This window comes from Nestor notabilis, unplaced genomic scaffold (genome assembly GCF_000696875.1).
Source record: "Nestor notabilis isolate BGI_N333 unplaced genomic scaffold, ASM69687v1 scaffold26769, whole genome shotgun sequence".
NCBI classification, from domain to species: domain Eukaryota; kingdom Metazoa; phylum Chordata; class Aves; order Psittaciformes; family Psittacidae; genus Nestor; species Nestor notabilis.
This window is the reverse complement of record NW_009942728.1, coordinates 16,000-33,627: the sequence shown is the minus strand read 5'-3', so window position 1 is coordinate 33,627 and position 17,628 is coordinate 16,000. Positions and strand designations below refer to the sequence as shown.

The following is a 17,628-nucleotide window of genomic DNA, read 5'->3' as shown; positions in this document are numbered from 1 at the left end:
CTGCACCTCAGAAACAAAGAAGAGTAGAGACTTGTTATATTAAGTAGAAACTACTTTTACAGTCAAAGTCAAGAGCACAGTAGCAAGTTTGAGCCCTATGAAGTCACAAGCAAGTTCCCCTTCCCGAATAAAGAGATGCAATTAAACACACCTAAGAATTTATGATGCTGTTATCTCTTGGATTAAAAAACATAAAATAAAATAAGAATCTAAAAGCTAGTGGACTCCTTTTCTTAAGAACTGAAACTATTACCGAAGAGTCTGAATACTACCTTCAGCAGGTGGGCAGTAAAGGTAAAACTGGGCTGCAGACAGAAGGGGTTCTTATCTCTCTATTTTGCTTTAGTGATTTCTCTTTTGGTTAGCCATGACTGCTGATAGGTACTTGCTAGCTCCTTACATACATTCAGCTTCCCATACAGAGAGCATAAAATCCTACAAGCATTGAAAAAATTATATGGCTCCCAGTGGGAGGAAAACTATCCAAGAAAGTTTCAGTTGCTAGATATAACTTGAGAAATGCATCAATTTGAAACTTACCAAAGGGTCTGACCTAGACTTGTGTGGATGGGCAGAATACCCACCAAATTCTTCCAGTTTCAGCTGGGAAATACCTGTCAGCCTGTCAGGCAAGGAGTTCTTGGACAAAGCCACGCTTGAAAAGGCAAATTATCAATGCTACAAGGCCACAGTAATTCAGCAAAGGTGGGAATTTCTGAACAGGAATCTTCACTAATCTTCACGCATGATCTATTTCAATCCTTCTGGTTTAGTTTCTTTTTTTTCCCTGGACTAACTTTGTAACAGACTCTGAATTTCTGGGCAACCAGTCAACTGCTCCCCTTGCTGCTCAATGAATTAAAAATCATCACAATAAAACAAAACAAAACAAAAAAAAAAACCCCAGCCCACAAAACAACAAAAATCAGCATGCAAGAACAGTGACCAGTTCTGGAAGGGGACAATTCCCACTTCTTCACCAAAGGAAGAAAAGGAACTGCTGCTCCCTGCACCCCAAACACACACACGCACACAGAGGTGGTCAAGAGACTATTTTAAGAAACTGCTAAGCTCATCTTGAACCATGACCTTGATTTAGGACTTCAGTGCAGCATTCTCAAATCAATGCGTGCAGCCAAGTTTTCCATGCCAGATGCTACCTTTGGAAAAGGGTAAATTAAAAACAAAAAAATAAAAGAAACTTCTGCCCACTGGGAAAACTTTCTACCAGATGCTAAAGGGATGGCAACCACTGATCCAAACCCTAGGGAACAGTAACATGCATCGGTAATCTGAGGTATCTTTCCATTTCTAGGTCTTACTGCTAAGATCAATTGCATCCAGTAACTGTGCTGTATCCTTAAGGAATTTTTGGGAACGGTGAACCCGCCTGCAATAAATGAGCACCGGTGCATAACAAGCACATGTGAACGCTACAGCAAGGTTCACAGAGGGCTAACCCTGGTCAGTACTGAAGCAGGGGTTTTCTTCTCAAACCCCTCTTAAAAAACAAAAAGGAAGGGAGGACAGAAAAAAAATAAAGAAAAGGAAAAAAAAAGGAAATCTAGAAAACACAGGTCCCCCATCTACCTGCACAAAGCCAGGCAGACAAGCTCAGTTGGAGGTGGTGAAGGGCGCAGATGCGTTATTGGTACTGGTAGCGGTGGCACCGGTCACTGCGAAGCCCGTGGGAGGAGCTATGGAGCTGTGGCTGGGCTGCAGGTCCTTGGGGATGCCACTGTGGGAGCTCAGCTGGTGCCCAAAGGCTGCGCTGAACTGAGGGAGCTGCTGTTTAGGGGAGGTGGAGGCCATGAGTTCAGCGGAGGCAGGACCCATGCCACTAAAACTGGTCTGCGGTAACCCCGGAAGCACACTGGAGCTGTTGGGGGTCACAGTGGCGAAGGCAGGCTGTGTGGTCTCTGAGTGCGAGGTGGTAGGTGGTGTGGACAGGGAGGTGGACAGGAGGTGTCCATCTGCACCAAGAAGGTTGCTAAACGGAGAGGGGTCCCCAAGATTGACAGGAAGATTTCCCCAGTGAGTTCTGGGGTTGACCACCCCACTAAGTGGCACATCCAGCTGAGTTGGGAGCAAGTGCTGTGCCATCATGGGCATCTCTGCTGAGAAGGTAGCTGCCAGGTTATCACCAGAAAAGGATGCAGTGTGAGGGGATGTGATATGGTCACTGTAGGGAGACGGCACATGCTCACTATCATAATGGCTTCCATGGGGTGAGGAGTGTGAATGGTCACTGCTGTATTGCTGTCGTGAGGTGATCAGGTCATCTGCCTTGCTCAGCAGCTGGGCAGGGTGGGGCCTCTGGGAGGCATGGCTGCCATCATGAAGTCCATGAAACTGTCCTGGGAAGGCTCTCTCCCCAAGGCCACTCTGGCTTATCAGAGTGGCAGAAGTAAGGCCAACGTTGGCTGGGGCTGAGAATTGCCCCTGGATCTGCCCTGCCAGGGGCGTAGGTGGGTTGGACAAGGTAGCAGAACGGAGCAAGTTCTCATCCAGCTCCAGACCGGAGAAATTATCATGTACTATACGCCCATTCAACAGCTCCCCCAGATCCGTGTTAACCTCTCGACTCAAGGACTGCATTCCTGGAGCTCCAGCACCTGTAGAGAACACCCCTATCCCTCTATCTGACAGCTCCTGAACTGGCACACCATCTGTCTGTGTAAGTACTCCAATGGTACTCAGGCACTCAAGAGAAGTTACAGCCTGTAGGGCCCGTTCCAGTTCTTCAGCCTCTTCTGTGGTTGGAAGGAGATCTCCGTTCTTACCTGCAGAAACAGGGACACCAGAAGTTAGCATGCTCCTCTGAGGTAAGCCCAGTGCTGGCACTCTGAGGCTGCAGATGTACAGACAGTTCAGTACAGAGCAGCAGAGTATGATAACCTTCCAGAGTGGCTTGTGGTACACAGGAAATTTCATTCACCAGTGTTAACCAGATAAGCAAAGTAAAAAATGAGAAATTACACCTTCCTCTTCAATGGAACTCCCTCTATTCACCTTCCTCTTCCACTACAATACAAGATGCCTCCCAAACTTACTAGACCTAATGTAAAAGCACTTGATTAAGATTTTCTTCAATGCTGCAATAACACAAATAGTGTACTTACCACATTACAGACTGGACCTGAAAGTCACAGAGTCAGTATGATTAAGGTTAATTTCAATTCAAACACAGTCTTATGTCACCTCATATCAGAAAATGACCAAAGAAATCACATACCCGAACACTGGGTTGTTCTAATTTCTTTGTTGCATGTGATAGATACTAAGCTTTAGAATACAAAAATTCAAGTACAGTTCTGATCAAAAGCTAGCTTCAAAAATGTATTTAAAGATTTTATTCTCACTCTCTTCTCCTTTTATCAAAGGCCAACATTGACTGTGATTCCAGCCCCACTCGATGGCAGAAAGATGCCATTACGGAGAATACTCTTGATTAAACTGCAACACTGACAGGCAGTAAAAATGTAAAATGAATTATTAAAATCCTAAACCAATTAGGATTTTCAGAGCAGCAGTTCTAAGAGCAAGCAAGAACTACACACACCAGCCTTTTTAATGTCGGCTTTACTTCAGAGCTCACAAACAAACAATAAAGCAAATGCACACTTCCTTGTCTAGAATTTATTACCTCTGTAGGAAAGCAAGCAGCCCCTCAAAATGCATTTTAGAAACACACCCTTCTTCTGTTCACTGTGTTCATGTTAGCATAAAACAAAATAAAACGGTACCTTCAAAGAAATCAAAATCTTGCAAGTCATCGGGCAGCCGTGGCAGGACATCAGAGAAGTCCTCCTGATTCAATTCCAAGTCATGTGGAATGTCTGTGATTTCATTGGCGATATCATCAGGCAGCTCATCGGCACTCAGCTCTGGTGTTGAGGGGCTCCTAGACAGAAAGTACCATTAGTCCTCAGTGTTCAATTCTGATTCCTCCAAACAACAACAACTACTACGAATGCATATCCAACTATAACGGGTGCTTCCTCAAACCTTTTTGTTTTGTTTTGTTTTCCCCTTTTTCTAGGAAAGAAATGCTTTTAGAAGGTTTCTTTAGGAAGCTTCTCAGCCTATTTATTAAATACATAAAAAGCAGCAACAGGAGCAAGACATTTTATCCAACAAACCAAGTAACTGCTCAAATCTGAAACATTGACTACATTGAAGCTAGCAGTGGGAAACCGGGGCAGGGCTACCACTGACCGTATGTGGGGCATCTCTACTGGCAGTGAGACACTGGCAGGCATGGTGAGGTTCCCTTGGGGCACCGCAGGAGGAATGGGTTTCTGGGGCCGGCGTGGGCCTCGCCTTCTCTTCTTCTTGTGTTTTTTGGTAAGTGCAGGTGGCTTCGTTTTTTTCCTGGGTTTCCTCTGCTGCTGGTGCTGAACTTTACGGGAGCTGTCCCCTCTCAAGAAATTGTCCTTTGGGAATAAAACAGTAACAGTGGGAGCATATCCAGAACACGTATTACTTTCCTTGCTTTTTCCCCCTTGTCATTCCACAGACCATTCATGTGTAATGCAAAAGAGACTGCTAGCTTACACCCAGGCAAGGTAACAAAAATTAAGCTGTTTCCTTTCTCATCAATCCCAATGGCAAAAATCATAGATCAAATTATGAGGTATGCTAAACAGGAGACCATGCAGTGTCACTTTAAAAATAATCATAGCAAACCCTAACTAAATCAGTGCAAAACTGTAACCTTTGGCAGCATTCCTGTAAGTACTGAAGACAGAACACTCTTGTGAGGTGGCAATAATGGGGAGGGTGTGCAGCAGCTAAAGCCAGCATCCTCAGTTGCCCACTGCCATAAAAGATGGACAGCACTGACGAAACAGAATTAATACTGAAGGACTAGGGTAAGCATGTGGGTAAACAACTAAGGCCATAATGGTTTTGAACAGCAATCATTAACCAATGAAAAAATAAATCAAACCATCTACAGTCTTCAGTTGCCATCATACTGGTAATGGCAGAGGACTGTATATGCTAGAGAAGTACACCTTGAGAGACACATTGACGACTGGCTCAGAGAGGGGTAAAATCCCATATAAATCTGTGAAGCACAGACTCTCACATTTTAATCCAGAAAACTCCATAATTCACAAGTATTGGAGAGGCTGGACAAAAACAGTAACAAAACACCACAACAAACCAACAACAGAACAAAAAAAAAAAAAAAAGAAGGACAGTTTTATGCCTAATGCCTTGAAGGAGGGGCTAGACAAAAGTGGGTTTGTGAGTTTTGTTCTGGAAGATGGGAGGCATAAAGTGAGTGCAGAGGAATCATCTTAATTTATTCATTCTCTCAACTTCTTGTAGGCCACTGCTTTTCCTCCAGGATCCACAGATCCCTGAAGGAGGTTGAAGATAAATTCTAATGTCACCAACAGGTAAATAAAGTAGCCAAACCATTATGTGTATGCCTGCAACTGCTATCTACACTTCCTCTAGAAAATTTTTTGAGCCCCATGTACTGAGACTGCTTGAGATGCAGTGTTCTTACCCATACCACACTCATACTATATTCAGATCCAATGGTCAGGAGTGAGACCAAATAAAATGACCACAGGATCTCTCTCAACGATTTTCTATTTCTTGATTCAAGAGAGGAATCAGATTTCTTCCAGTGAAGGATATTCTCATGCATGCTTTATTACATCCTCAGAAGTATGTAAAAGATTTTCGCAACGTACTTTATATGAAATAAGAATGTTTTACCCTCTTAGGAGAAATAAAAGGAAACAAGCTCTTAAGTTGATAAACTTGCTAGTTGTCAAGGAAGAGTTCACAGAAAGACTGGGATTAAAACTCCTGATCATCCCAATATACAAATATATAAATTACAGTTTTGGCTTTGTACTTACCATTTTTTTGGCATGTTCTTCGCACAGAGGTGTCTGATGTGTAATGTCAAAAACTGGCACAGAACACTGTTGACCATCTGCAAACTTGGCTGTGCAACTTGAGAAGAGCTGCTGAGAACGGTTCAATAAGATATCTGTACATTTCTGAATCAGGAATAACACAGAAGGCAATGATGGAGGAATGCCCTTTGATTTATCAATCTGATGAAGATCAGAGCCTTCAACTCTACCTGTCCATGCATGCTATTTTTAATGAGTACCTTAACTCTGTTATGCAAGTTCAAAGCTAGGTAAAGCTCAAACCCAACTTTTAAAGTGAAAAACTGCATAAATGAAGAATCTCTAATGATTTTATTATATATTGAGATAGTTTTACAGAAGCAGTCATTTCACTAATGAGTTCTTAGCAAAAAGAAGGCTTTTCCTGGAGTCTTAATCAATACATCAATAGAAGCAGTTGGAACAGTGTAGTCAACAGGACTATTTCCTTACGAACTAATGACAATCCATACTGAAACATTAAAGAAAGAGTATTTCTTAATTCAATCTTTTAAGGTACATTTTGGCATTTATCTTTAGAGCACAGACAAAGAAGTTTCAAGATCCTTCCTGCTTCTCCGAAAAAAAGATGTGCAATCAGACAGAAAGGTCAAGTAAATCCAAACGTAAGCTTGCTGAGATTTCCTCCAGAAAATCCCTTGCAGGAGTGAAAATGTTTCCAGACTTACCGTAATTCAAACAGGTATTTCACTGTGTTTTTTCAAACAACATTAGAAGCACTCCTTCCATCCTGAACATTTCTCACACCTCAACATCACTTTGTATGTTCATAAAATGTTAAAATGCAAAAGAAAGGACAAAGAAAACCCTGCAGAACAGCCCAGATGTCAGACTTGTACTGATGGGTCAGAAACAAGAGCCTGTTCCTTTTAGCAGAAAGAGTTTCCGTTGAGAAGAAAGTGCAGAGGGGAAAAATATGGGCACAAATGCAAAATCACTAGTCCTGACTTCTCTGCTTTATGCACACAAACAAGCAAGACCACTTAAACAAAACCAAAAAACCAAACCAAAACAAAAAAATCAGAATCAGGAGGCAAATCCCAAACACAGCTGCACACCATGGTGCTCTCTCATAGGGAGGTTTTGAGCTGCTCTGCAGACTACTTCTAAGGGGCCTGCAAAAATCAACCAAGAAAAACAAGGCATCTGCAAACCAGAAAGGTTGAAAAGGTGCTGCAGTCTGATAGCTACCAGAACAGACCAGCACTAGTCATTTAAAAGCTCCAACAAAAGAAGTCACTCCAACAAAAGCACCAGTGATTCTTCAGCTAAAACCAAAAAAGACAGTCTGCAGAATTCTCAAGTATTCCAGGTCAGAAGTCTGCCTGCTCATAGCCTTCAGAATCAAGCCTCACGCCTAATGTGCACCCACTAAAAACAGCTTACAAAGGCAAAATAATGTGACTATAACAGGTGCCATTGGCAAACTACTTATCTCCACTGTCTACAAACCCAAATCAGGAGACAAATTAAAAGTGAAGTAGCTGACGAGACACTAACAAACAGCTATTTCTCTGTGAAAACATGTTTGGCAATGCAAAAACCTAACAAACAAAAAACCCTAAAACAGAACAGCTCCCACGCCTGAATGCAACTCCCAGATTGAGTTAAAAGGATACGCTGAAAACAATGCCTGGTAAATGGAAGTGCCTTGTTAGTGCACTGTTCTCCCTTCGAAGTCCCACTGCAGGTTGTTGGTTCTGCATCTCTGTGCCTCACTTGGCTTGTGCTGGGAAGAAAAAAAATATAGAAGAGTTTAGAGACAAAACCCCAGCACTGGGTGGTTACTTAGCAAAACTATTGCACTGCATGTGGCACAGAAGGATGAAAAATTGTTACACACGTGTGTGTGTGATGATTCAGATGGGTGCACACCATTACCAGATTCTACACAGGGACAGATGTCAATGACAGGTGAAGGCGTGACTGCAGTAACAGGATTATTATTTATTTCACAGGGCCTTAATTGTAATGAGAGGTGCTGTGTGCTACTACCATGTAAACAGTACAACACCCTGCAACAGAGCCAAGGACAGCAAAAAGTGAGTGTCGACACAGGTGACCCTTAAAATGAGGTCAATCTCTAGAATATCATGTATTGGGTATGCCTGGACGGGCAGTCAAGTGTACTTCCAAGCCTGTTCATAAATCAAGACATGCCGAGCATCCCCAGAGCTTACATGCAAGCATGTGCTCAGACAAACTTAGACTGATCTCTGGAGCGGTAGAGCCTGAGCGTGCTCAACATGGGTAAAAGCTCTCCTTCAACAACGTGCTACAGCCCAGTCTACCAGCAGGTGCCCAGAGCTGAGCACTTCCTCAGCACAGCCTCAATGTTTTGAGCCTGAGCTGCAAGCAGTCGACCAGACAACAGTGTGGACGAGTACTGTAAGCGTTACACAGCTTGCTTGGTGTTGGCCTGCTCTTGAGGCATTTGTCACCTTCATGTAGACAAAGCTGGCGATTCCAGGGCTGACTTTCACCTCTGTACACGTTGTTTTCTAGGTTGACAAAAAGCTGTCTGTAGCTGACTGTTTTCCTTCAGCCATTTCTATCATCAACTGCACTTTGACTGAGCAATTTTAGTTTCAGTTAGCAATATTACTCCTGTGAAAAATTCCATAACTTAAGACGGTGGTTACTCAAAATAACCAGAGCAGTGATGACAGGCATACCTGGCTTTGTCAGTCTACCAAAACAACGTCATCTTTTTGCATAACAGAAGGCAAAAATAATGGGGGGAAAAAAACCCACACAAAAAAACCCCAAATCAAACAGCAAGAGCTTGCCAGTTCTGGCAAGGTTTTGCTGTAGTGTAAGTTCGAAGGCATTTACACAACTTTGTAAACTAGCAATATACCTCTATATTACACCTCTGAGCAGCTCTTCAACATCAGCCTGCCTCCCCGACAATAAACCCTCCAACTTTCATGAACCACAGCCCGCTGTCCAGGAACAAAAGCATCCCATAACCAGAATACACTCTCAGTACCCTATTCCAGCCTGCCTCTCATGCTAGGCTCTTCTACCTGCCCAGTCACACATCCTGTAAAGCAAAACCAGAACAGCAAAAGTATGCTGCTGATACCCCAGACATAACACCAGGGTTCAGACTTACTCTGTTCCTGCACAAATATGAATCAACCAACTCTCAGTATGCTGAGAGCTGGAGGGATGTTGACATTATCTAGAAAGAATTCCCACAGAAGGTAACCTTCAGAGTTGTTAGAAGATATTTATTCTGTTGCCAGGTTTCATTTAATGTTAGATTGAGTTAAATCTAACAAAAAGCATGAACCTAAGTTTGATTTGCTGGGAAGATAATTAAGAGGAGGTACAGACTTTTCAGAAAAAGCTGTCTGAAAATCAAAATCTGAATTGAAGCAGTGAACTGCAAACCAGACTGCACACCTTCTAAAGAACTGGGCTTATTAGTGAAGTACCACGTATTTGAAGGCAGCCAAAATACATAGATTAATTCATAAGAATAAATTTTAGCACGTCATTAACTTCTTTTGTGACATTTAAGGACTCGGACTCTGATACTGCTAAACAAACAATCCCCATATGAAAACACAAAGCTAGAGAATGGCCCTCTTCATGGAAAACACTGTATGCCATGTTTATTTTACTCCACTGACAGGTATTTACGTGGTTTTTCTGCCTTGTGCATGCCTACCGGTTTCAGAGTTCAGCATTTCAGCTGCTAGATATTCTGCCCATCTCCACCCTGTCCAGACCCTGGGTTACTGCAGTCACAGGGGAAGGTCTAACCTGGTACGAGCACACGTAGCTCTTCGGAGTTCTTGTATCAGTTGCCCAGTGCGCTCCGGCTCTCTGCTGGCCGCCTGCAGCAAGGCTTTCCGGAGTGTGTGCCGGCATTTCTTCTGACGGGATTCTGCCCGCTCCAGGCGGCAGAGGTGCTTGTATTTCTGCTGAAAGTAAGTGCAAAGTCTGGTCACCCTGGAACTCCTGTCATCTGCATTGTCATCACTGCACCTAAAGAAGGGAAAATAAAAACAAACAGGCTTTAAGTACTCTTTATTTTTTTTCCAAGGAAACTAATTTGTCATTTTAATAGAACTGTTAAATTGGCATCCATCTTCTAGCCCCATAAACACCCAAAGGCTGCAACGAGGCAGGGATGCTTGAGAAATGGTAACAGCAGGATTCCTTCTGAATTCTAAAGGTACTTGCCTTTCTTAGTATGTCATTATTAGAGATTACATCAATTCATCATGAAGTCTGACACATTTAAATGTCTGGAGCCTGCTGTTCAAAAAAATCTATACTGTTAACCTTTATTTACTGTAAATGTCTCAGCAAATGAGACAAACTCTTAAATCAAAGTGCAATTAATGGAGAGGACAAGGGTGGGGAACTGTGTAGTGGAAATTTATTGAAGAAAGGTCATGCTGCAAAAGATGGTCAAATATTAACAAGTACCAAACCTTTTACTCCTCTGGGTAGTGTATTCCTTTCTAAACCAACATACACACTTAACACACCTAGCAGTTGATACTGCTTTCCCCTTGCTGCAGAGTTACAGTTGAGTTACAATACAGTCATGGGGAAGAAATTCACATTTACCTTCAAAGGTACTGAGGGATAAAATTAGAACAGGGCTAAGCAATGACCAGATGGACTAATCCAATTCTTTGCTTGCTTAAGAAAGCCTTTTCCCATTTATTTTGGCTTTCTGAATGTCCAGGTACATATCAACAAGACCATCAAACCATATCAACACATTCAGTTAGATGAAGTAAAAATCATGAAACAATAAAATCACCACTGGGACTTGTTAAAACAAGGCCCATGAAGCTACCCAGAAGTCCTCCACAACAAGCACTAGTTTGTAGAATGATTTATCTTGCTCATAGAGCAACGAAGACCATGTAGTGAATCGAAGCAAAGCGACTTTGTTCAGTTTTTCCTTAAGTTTTTCCTTACAGATCAGAGAAACTTTCTGCTAACTTCCCTATCTGTGAGACAAAAGAATGGCAGGGAGAAAAAAAAAAACAAGTCCAAACAAATTAAAAGCTCCCAGGGTTCAAGACTGCAGAGCCTGGCCAGCGAGACTGCATGAGCTGACATCCAAACCTGTGCACAGCAAAGTGGACCCCAACTAGCTGATGATAGAAGAGATGCAAAATACCAGACATGATATTTACTAAATAAAGCAAGATCCAGAAATGGAGGCAGCATAGCTGTCTTTGAAAAGCAGTATGATTAAGACCTACTTTCCATTCTGGAAACTCTTATTCTATTTACAGGCAGGCCAAATATAAGAGACTGCATCCATCTCCACTAAGGCTGCCCACAAAGACTGCACAGGAGCAAACACTGCCTTGACACAAATACATTTTTATAAAATGTTATCTAAAGTCAACCATACTACATATTTTGTTTGTTAAAACAGAATGCAGATTATTTTCTAGAAGCATAAATTACAAGTAATTAACCTCTGCAGTTACACGCCTAGCAACAAATACAAGTTGTTCAAAATGTTTAACATATGTAATGTTTAAAATAATTTCACATTGTCAAGATCTGGGATAGCAAGAATGCCCACTGGGAAAAACAACCTGTTTAGAGAAAAATCTAATGGTGTGCTATTGAAAATACTATTCCAATGTATTAATAGAAAACAGGAACACGTGGATGGGATCAATTAGATACAGGTGCGTTTAATGTCTCAGATTCTGGGCCAAGATTTTTAAACAAAGTTGCAGACATACTGATTTAATTTTAAATGTGGTTTCCAATTAGCTTTTTTAAAAGACAGGAATATTCCTTAGTGTTTCTTTTGGGTGAAAAGATGGTGTTCTAATGCAAGTGCCCATATATTTGAGGCTTTTTACTTCCCTCGTGCTGAAACAGACAGAAAAAAGTCATTGTATGCTAAAATATTTTGAACTGCAGTTTACCAGATCATTTTTAAGCAAGTAGATGAAGACATATATACAAGACATATATACAGACAGAAATCATGCCTGCAATGGGCAAACGCTTATTTTGAGGCAGTTTCTAAAAGCCTATTCCAAATTCTGTTCCCAGGCCAGCAAGATTAACTGAAACATATTTATATGTTCAAAGAAATCTAAAAATATCATAATAATACTGCCTTTTTCTTCTTCATTAGGCAAGTACTGAAACCGAAAGCTACTTCTATTGTTGTCTTCTCATAAACAAGTTTACCAACTTCTATTCAGTTTATTCTCTTAAGCTGCACACAGAACTTCAGAAGTTCAACTTAATGTGTGGCATTTCATTTTTAAAAGATTTCTGAAAGTGCACGCAAATCATTTGATAATCCAAAATGCTCCTTCCCAACCCTTCCCTTTAAGATTGTCATATGTAAACATCAGGGGAATTATCGCTGCGTGTTCATGAAGAAAATTAAGGCAGCGTGAAGCAGCAGAAAGGAAGAGCAAAAGGGTATCAGGGAGCAGCCAGGCACCACCAGGGAAGCAGGAGAACACACGCTCTACTCTGAGACACCTCAACAACTGTACTTCAAAACCCTCTGTAAGGAGGGATTTGAAGAACCTTCCCTTCCTCCTTGTAGTTCTCCTAGTTACAGGGAGCTACTAAACCCAACTTTGACAATACGGTGGTAGTATTTGCTCCTTTGAGTGAGCTGGTATGAGGCACGACTCCAGCCCTCACACTCCCTCTTCAAACTTGCTACTTGAAATGCTCACTTTATCTGTATTTCAGCATAACAAGTGAAAAACTACTTTGTTTTAAAGTTATCTGTTTCCCAGCACTTTCTAAGCTACAAGACCCAGTAAGTGTATCACCTGGGGGGAAGCTTCACTAATCTGTGGCTGGGAACAGCCCCTGCTTTCCCTCCATATCACTGCTCCTCTGAGGAATTCCTGGCTGCACTGTGTTCAATGCCAATTCCTGCGCTATTATTTGAACTCAAACGCTTGTGTCTGCCTTGAAGCACTGCATCCTGGAATCCTGTGACACAGCAACCCCAATTTTTCAAAATTAAAGGACAGAATAATAAAAGCAAACATTTATTTATTCTGTGTTTACACAGATGATTGCAACAACACGAATTTTACACATTAAAAAGCCAGAACGCAGGTGAACTCAAAAATGTATTACTGTTAAAACAATAATTTTAAACCAATCTGGTGAATTTTTGAGAGCTTAAGAGCAGCTAGAGTATCACACAAGAAGTTCAAGAGAAAGTTGGAAGATTCCCCCCACAATTACGCAACCAGAAATGCTGAGAACAAGCTGTCCAGTAACAAAGAAATTCATTCTTGGCTTTCTTTTACTAATCTGTTCTGAGAAGCATCACTCCTACTGTGTTCCACAAAGTCAAATGGAAAAGGACAGAATGGAGTTAGCTGCAGGAGAATTCTCTCTCTCTCGCACAGGGACCATGAGCTCAAACACAAATGAACAGAGATAAAAACAGCTTTCATTTTACTATGAAAAACAGAAAGCAAACTCCCTTAAGTTAAACGTGTGATTTCAGAGTCTAAAGGTTTGGCGAAACGATCTCCATTGGTTTTATGGTAAAATTAGCCTCCAAATTCTGAGTCATAACAAGTCATTGGCTTACAAAGTTAGGAGCCACCACTCCAGATTAGCAAGACAGAGTCATTTTGACAAATCAATTCACCCAAGAAATAGCCTGAACTAATCCATTTTTGGCAGCAGCCAGACCATATTGCAAAAATGTTAAAGTGAAACACTACAGGTAATAGATGCTGCTACAGAAGCTTGCAGAATAGGAATTAAAGTTTAAGAAGGCTGACATCAAGTGAATGCATCAATGTTTATCTACAAACAAAATTAAGAAAGTAGTTAAAGAGCTAACACTGGCAGGCTAATGGGAAGTACAAAACCAGCTAGTACCAAACAAAAAATTATCCATCATGATCAGTTAAGATAGCGTTACACTTTAATTGAGGTGCATAAAATGCTAGAATGGAACAGAAAACGTCAAGGCAAGCTATTATTTTCTCTCAGTATGTGAAAAGAGTAGGAAGAATCTGAAGGAAGTTAAGACAAATAGAAGACAGAACACACAGAGATGACCTTTAAAAATTTACAAAAAAAAGAAGAAAAGGGATCTATGGGAAAACCAGATCAAATGTCAAAGAGAGACGAGTGCAAGTGAAGTTATTTAACAGATATATCTGCTTTGAAAATTATGTATGATTTAAAAGTCTGAAAGTCTGTTCATGTTTTCCCAAAACAGTTAATTTAGAAGTTGCCTTTTAAGTTAAAATTAATGTTTGTGAAAGCTCACTCTCTCTCTGACTGCTAATGCCCTAAAAAACAATGGCCATTCGTAACTGGAAAAAACCTTTTTTTAAAAAAGGGAAATCTACACAGCTTTGATTCACTGAAGGCTCTCTGTATTTAGCATCCTGGTGTCTGTCCTCATGACAGAGATAGATAGAGCTAAGTTGTTCACCTCGTGGACAGTCTTTAGATACGGTAAGAAGTGCTGGTAAGTTTCAGTATTTCCATGTAACAACAAAATAACATTTCATTAACATCATTACTCTAACTGTGGTATTTAAAAATTGAATAAAGGGGAGAGAGTTGTAGTCTTAAAAAGTCCAGTTTCATAGTGAAAGAGAATCATGTCACAAAAAGCACAATCAAATTTTTTTGAGACCTCAATTTCCTTTTTTATCAACGTGCTTCAGTTCTGTTAAAATACTATGCTTGGGATGCTTTGCTTTAACTTTGTACCTTAAAATGTTTACATTAACAGACACATATTATCATATTCTGCTATAAGTTCAGATTTGTGATGTAGCAGCATACGAAGAACACTGTAAGTCCTTCTGCACCAGCTCTGCTTATTCCTTCAATCACATCACTTCCTCTCAATGCTCCCAACTATTTGACAGAGGTTTATTCAACACTTTAATTATGAAGTGACTTGCCCTTTAAAAAACCACATTAAAACATCATCCTGCACAATTACTGTACAGATTAATGAGTAAAATGTAGCAAGTTTACTAACAAAGTTATTCACAGAGAGTAGGAAAGACAAGAAACCAACAGCAACTACTTTCATTTGGTTCCAATTCAGGAATTACCTCTACCCAGCAAGGCACACAAGTTAATGAATAAATCCAACCAAACTGAATTAAATTTAGGCAAATAAGCTTGAATTATTTCCTGATGCATCCTTCTGATAGCAGACTGCACAAAGCTCTCTAAGTTATGTGGAAACTGGGACAGAAGGTGACAAGCTGTTTCATAGCTCTTACAAACAAACGAGTTCAAACAATCCTTTGTTTCAGCAAAGCACTTGAACAAGTGCTTAAGTTCCACTAACTCCACTTGAAGTGAAGCTCACATTTACATGATTTATTCCACCAGTACCAACATGAATACTAAAGAATTCTACTCACCCATGTCTATCATAGCCGAGCGTTTCTCGGATAGACCATGCAACCTGGTAAGGGGAGGTTTGCTCTGAATCCTCAAACTCTTCTCCACTGTCTTCAGACCAATCCAGCCCTAAGGGAATTGAGAATATGAAAGCTGAATGAAAAGCATATCCACCTCATACAAGTCTCTGAGCAAACTATGGTACAAAAGATGAATGTGTAGTATAGTCACAAGCACAATTATGTTTGATTAAGTCATATAATATTCTCAATTACACAGGAAAAGTTACAGTAACAGCTCCATTACAGTGTGCAAATAGCATGCACTGATTTTTGTCAAATTTGATTTTTCCTTTTAAAATCCTTATTGGCTTCTTTATCCATAAGCAGTGGAAGCAAAATCACCAGCTCATTTAACTACAGAAAAATATTCCAGCTTTCATACCAAGCACATGCGATCTTTAGAGACAAGGTAACAGAGAAGTTCCTGTCATGAAGAACTGACTGCCTGGTAATTTTTAATACTATATGATCTAAATAGGCCATTTTCACTTCTGCTCATATTCTGACCCTTGCTCTGTGCCAGAATAGAGGGAGAATAGGAAAACTGCAAAACAGAACAGCATGGACAGAGATACGCACGCAGCTACACAGAATGTTCCTCTGCTCAGCCTCTGTAATTGTCTGCCAAATGCATACATTAGCATGAAAAGAGAGCTAAAGGGAGAGATGCAAATGTTCTTGTACTTTTGCTAAGCAGCATGCTTTTGCTTAATGATGGTGCAGTAGGATCAACTTCTTGTATGCACCAGCAGCCTCAGATAGTCAAGCTAAACACAACTGAACAGGACAGCCAGAAACAGAGTCCAGCAAGTTCTCAGGTGGAACAGTTTATCTGGAGCTTCATCTTTTGCAGTTTTTCCTACTCTCTCCCCCACATCCAGTGGAATTCTTGTCAATTCCTTGCAGCAAGTGGGATGAAATCCCATAACCACGTTTACAAGTCAGCATTATTACGTTTTCACTTTTTTGGGTGCTCCTTGAAAATGGAGCAGCAGTTAGGGTTGAGTTAAGGAGCACTTTATTTTTGCTAAAAATAAACTAAACAACTCTGAGATGATTCTGAAGCCAGATGCTTTGAATTTGGGAAATGCATCAGTACTTGGTCACCTATTTTCAGAGTTAGACCTACTTTCAGAGTTAGACGACTCATCATCAGGAGAACCTTCATCATTTAGAAACAACGCTTTAACATAAACCAGCAATACCACAAACTGTATTTTTCAGGAACTTCAGCATCCTGAAAATTCTATTCTTCATTCCTCTTTTCAAGATATTAATTTGAACTACATTAAGATATATTAAGGCATTTAACAAAATGCCAGAATTACACCTTCAACTTAACTGTTTAATTCCCACCCTTTCCATAAAGGACTGAATAAAACAACTTAATAACTGGATAAAGATGTCCACAAGTATTTACCCAAAGTTTAAAAATCAAATCAGAGGTTTCACTGTTCTGCTTCTAATGGGCACTGCAGAAATGAAGGAATAAAATCTAATGCAGATTCAGCTATACTCACACTGAAGACTGCAGTTACATTAATATCCAATTACTTGCCTCTGATGTAGGTACACAGAAAACTGGCTGCATCTTTTTAAAGATTCTGTGCAGTCATCTCTAGTGCTACTCTGTCATAAAAAAGAAATCCTGAAATTCTCTGAACCAGCACAACTAGTCTTTAATATTAAGGCATATTATGAATAAATAACAAACTTATTTCCACTCTCACATGATTACTATGTGAATTCTGTTACTTTGCCAAACATAAAATGTTCTAATTGTGCACACATACAGTTATGCAGATGCATACGTTTATAGGTCTAACCAGTTTTTGTACCATGCCTCTTCTTCGGGAAAATATATTCTCTTCACCACTTGAGAATGTAGAACTTTAAACACAGAAAGTGATGTTTCTACAGTCTCCCAAAACATGGGTCACTTTCTAAGCTATTGGGGTCTGTGACACTCAAAAGTGCCTCCGGAGTTGCCATTCCTCAAAAGACTGCATTATAGATAGGACCATCAAAGTTGTTTTCTGAAGAACAACCTCTGTTGGAAACATGCTATGGGACGCTAATTATCTTCTGAACAAATAGCCAAGCTATTCCATGAGTGCCAAAGGACAGACCTTAACAGCAAACTAAAAAAAGGTTAATTGAAATAGCAAAAATTACAGATGTTTGCAACTAAGTAAGATGTTGTATGAAGAATGTCCAGATTTATCTGAAGTCTTTTTTTTTTG

At 40.5% G+C, this 17,628-nt stretch overlaps 1 protein-coding gene across 1 annotated transcript in view; it reads right to left on the bottom strand.

Annotated features, from left to right (window-relative positions):
• Positions 1-1,546: 1,546 nt before the first annotated feature.
• Positions 1,547-17,628, bottom strand: part of INO80D (INO80 complex subunit D) — a 24,284-nt gene continuing 8,202 nt past the window's right edge. The window contains exons 4-10 of the mRNA XM_010021546.1: positions 15,344-15,452; positions 9,717-9,941; positions 7,562-7,671; positions 5,883-6,016; positions 4,219-4,436; positions 3,747-3,904; positions 1,547-2,783 (exon numbers count right to left, since the gene is read on the bottom strand). Of these exons, the coding sequence (XP_010019848.1) occupies positions 1,615-2,783; positions 3,747-3,904; positions 4,219-4,436; positions 5,883-6,016; positions 7,562-7,671; positions 9,717-9,941; positions 15,344-15,452 (2,123 nt within the window). The 3' untranslated portion in view covers positions 1,547-1,614. The remainder of the gene's footprint in view (positions 2,784-3,746; positions 3,905-4,218; positions 4,437-5,882; positions 6,017-7,561; positions 7,672-9,716; positions 9,942-15,343; positions 15,453-17,628) is intronic.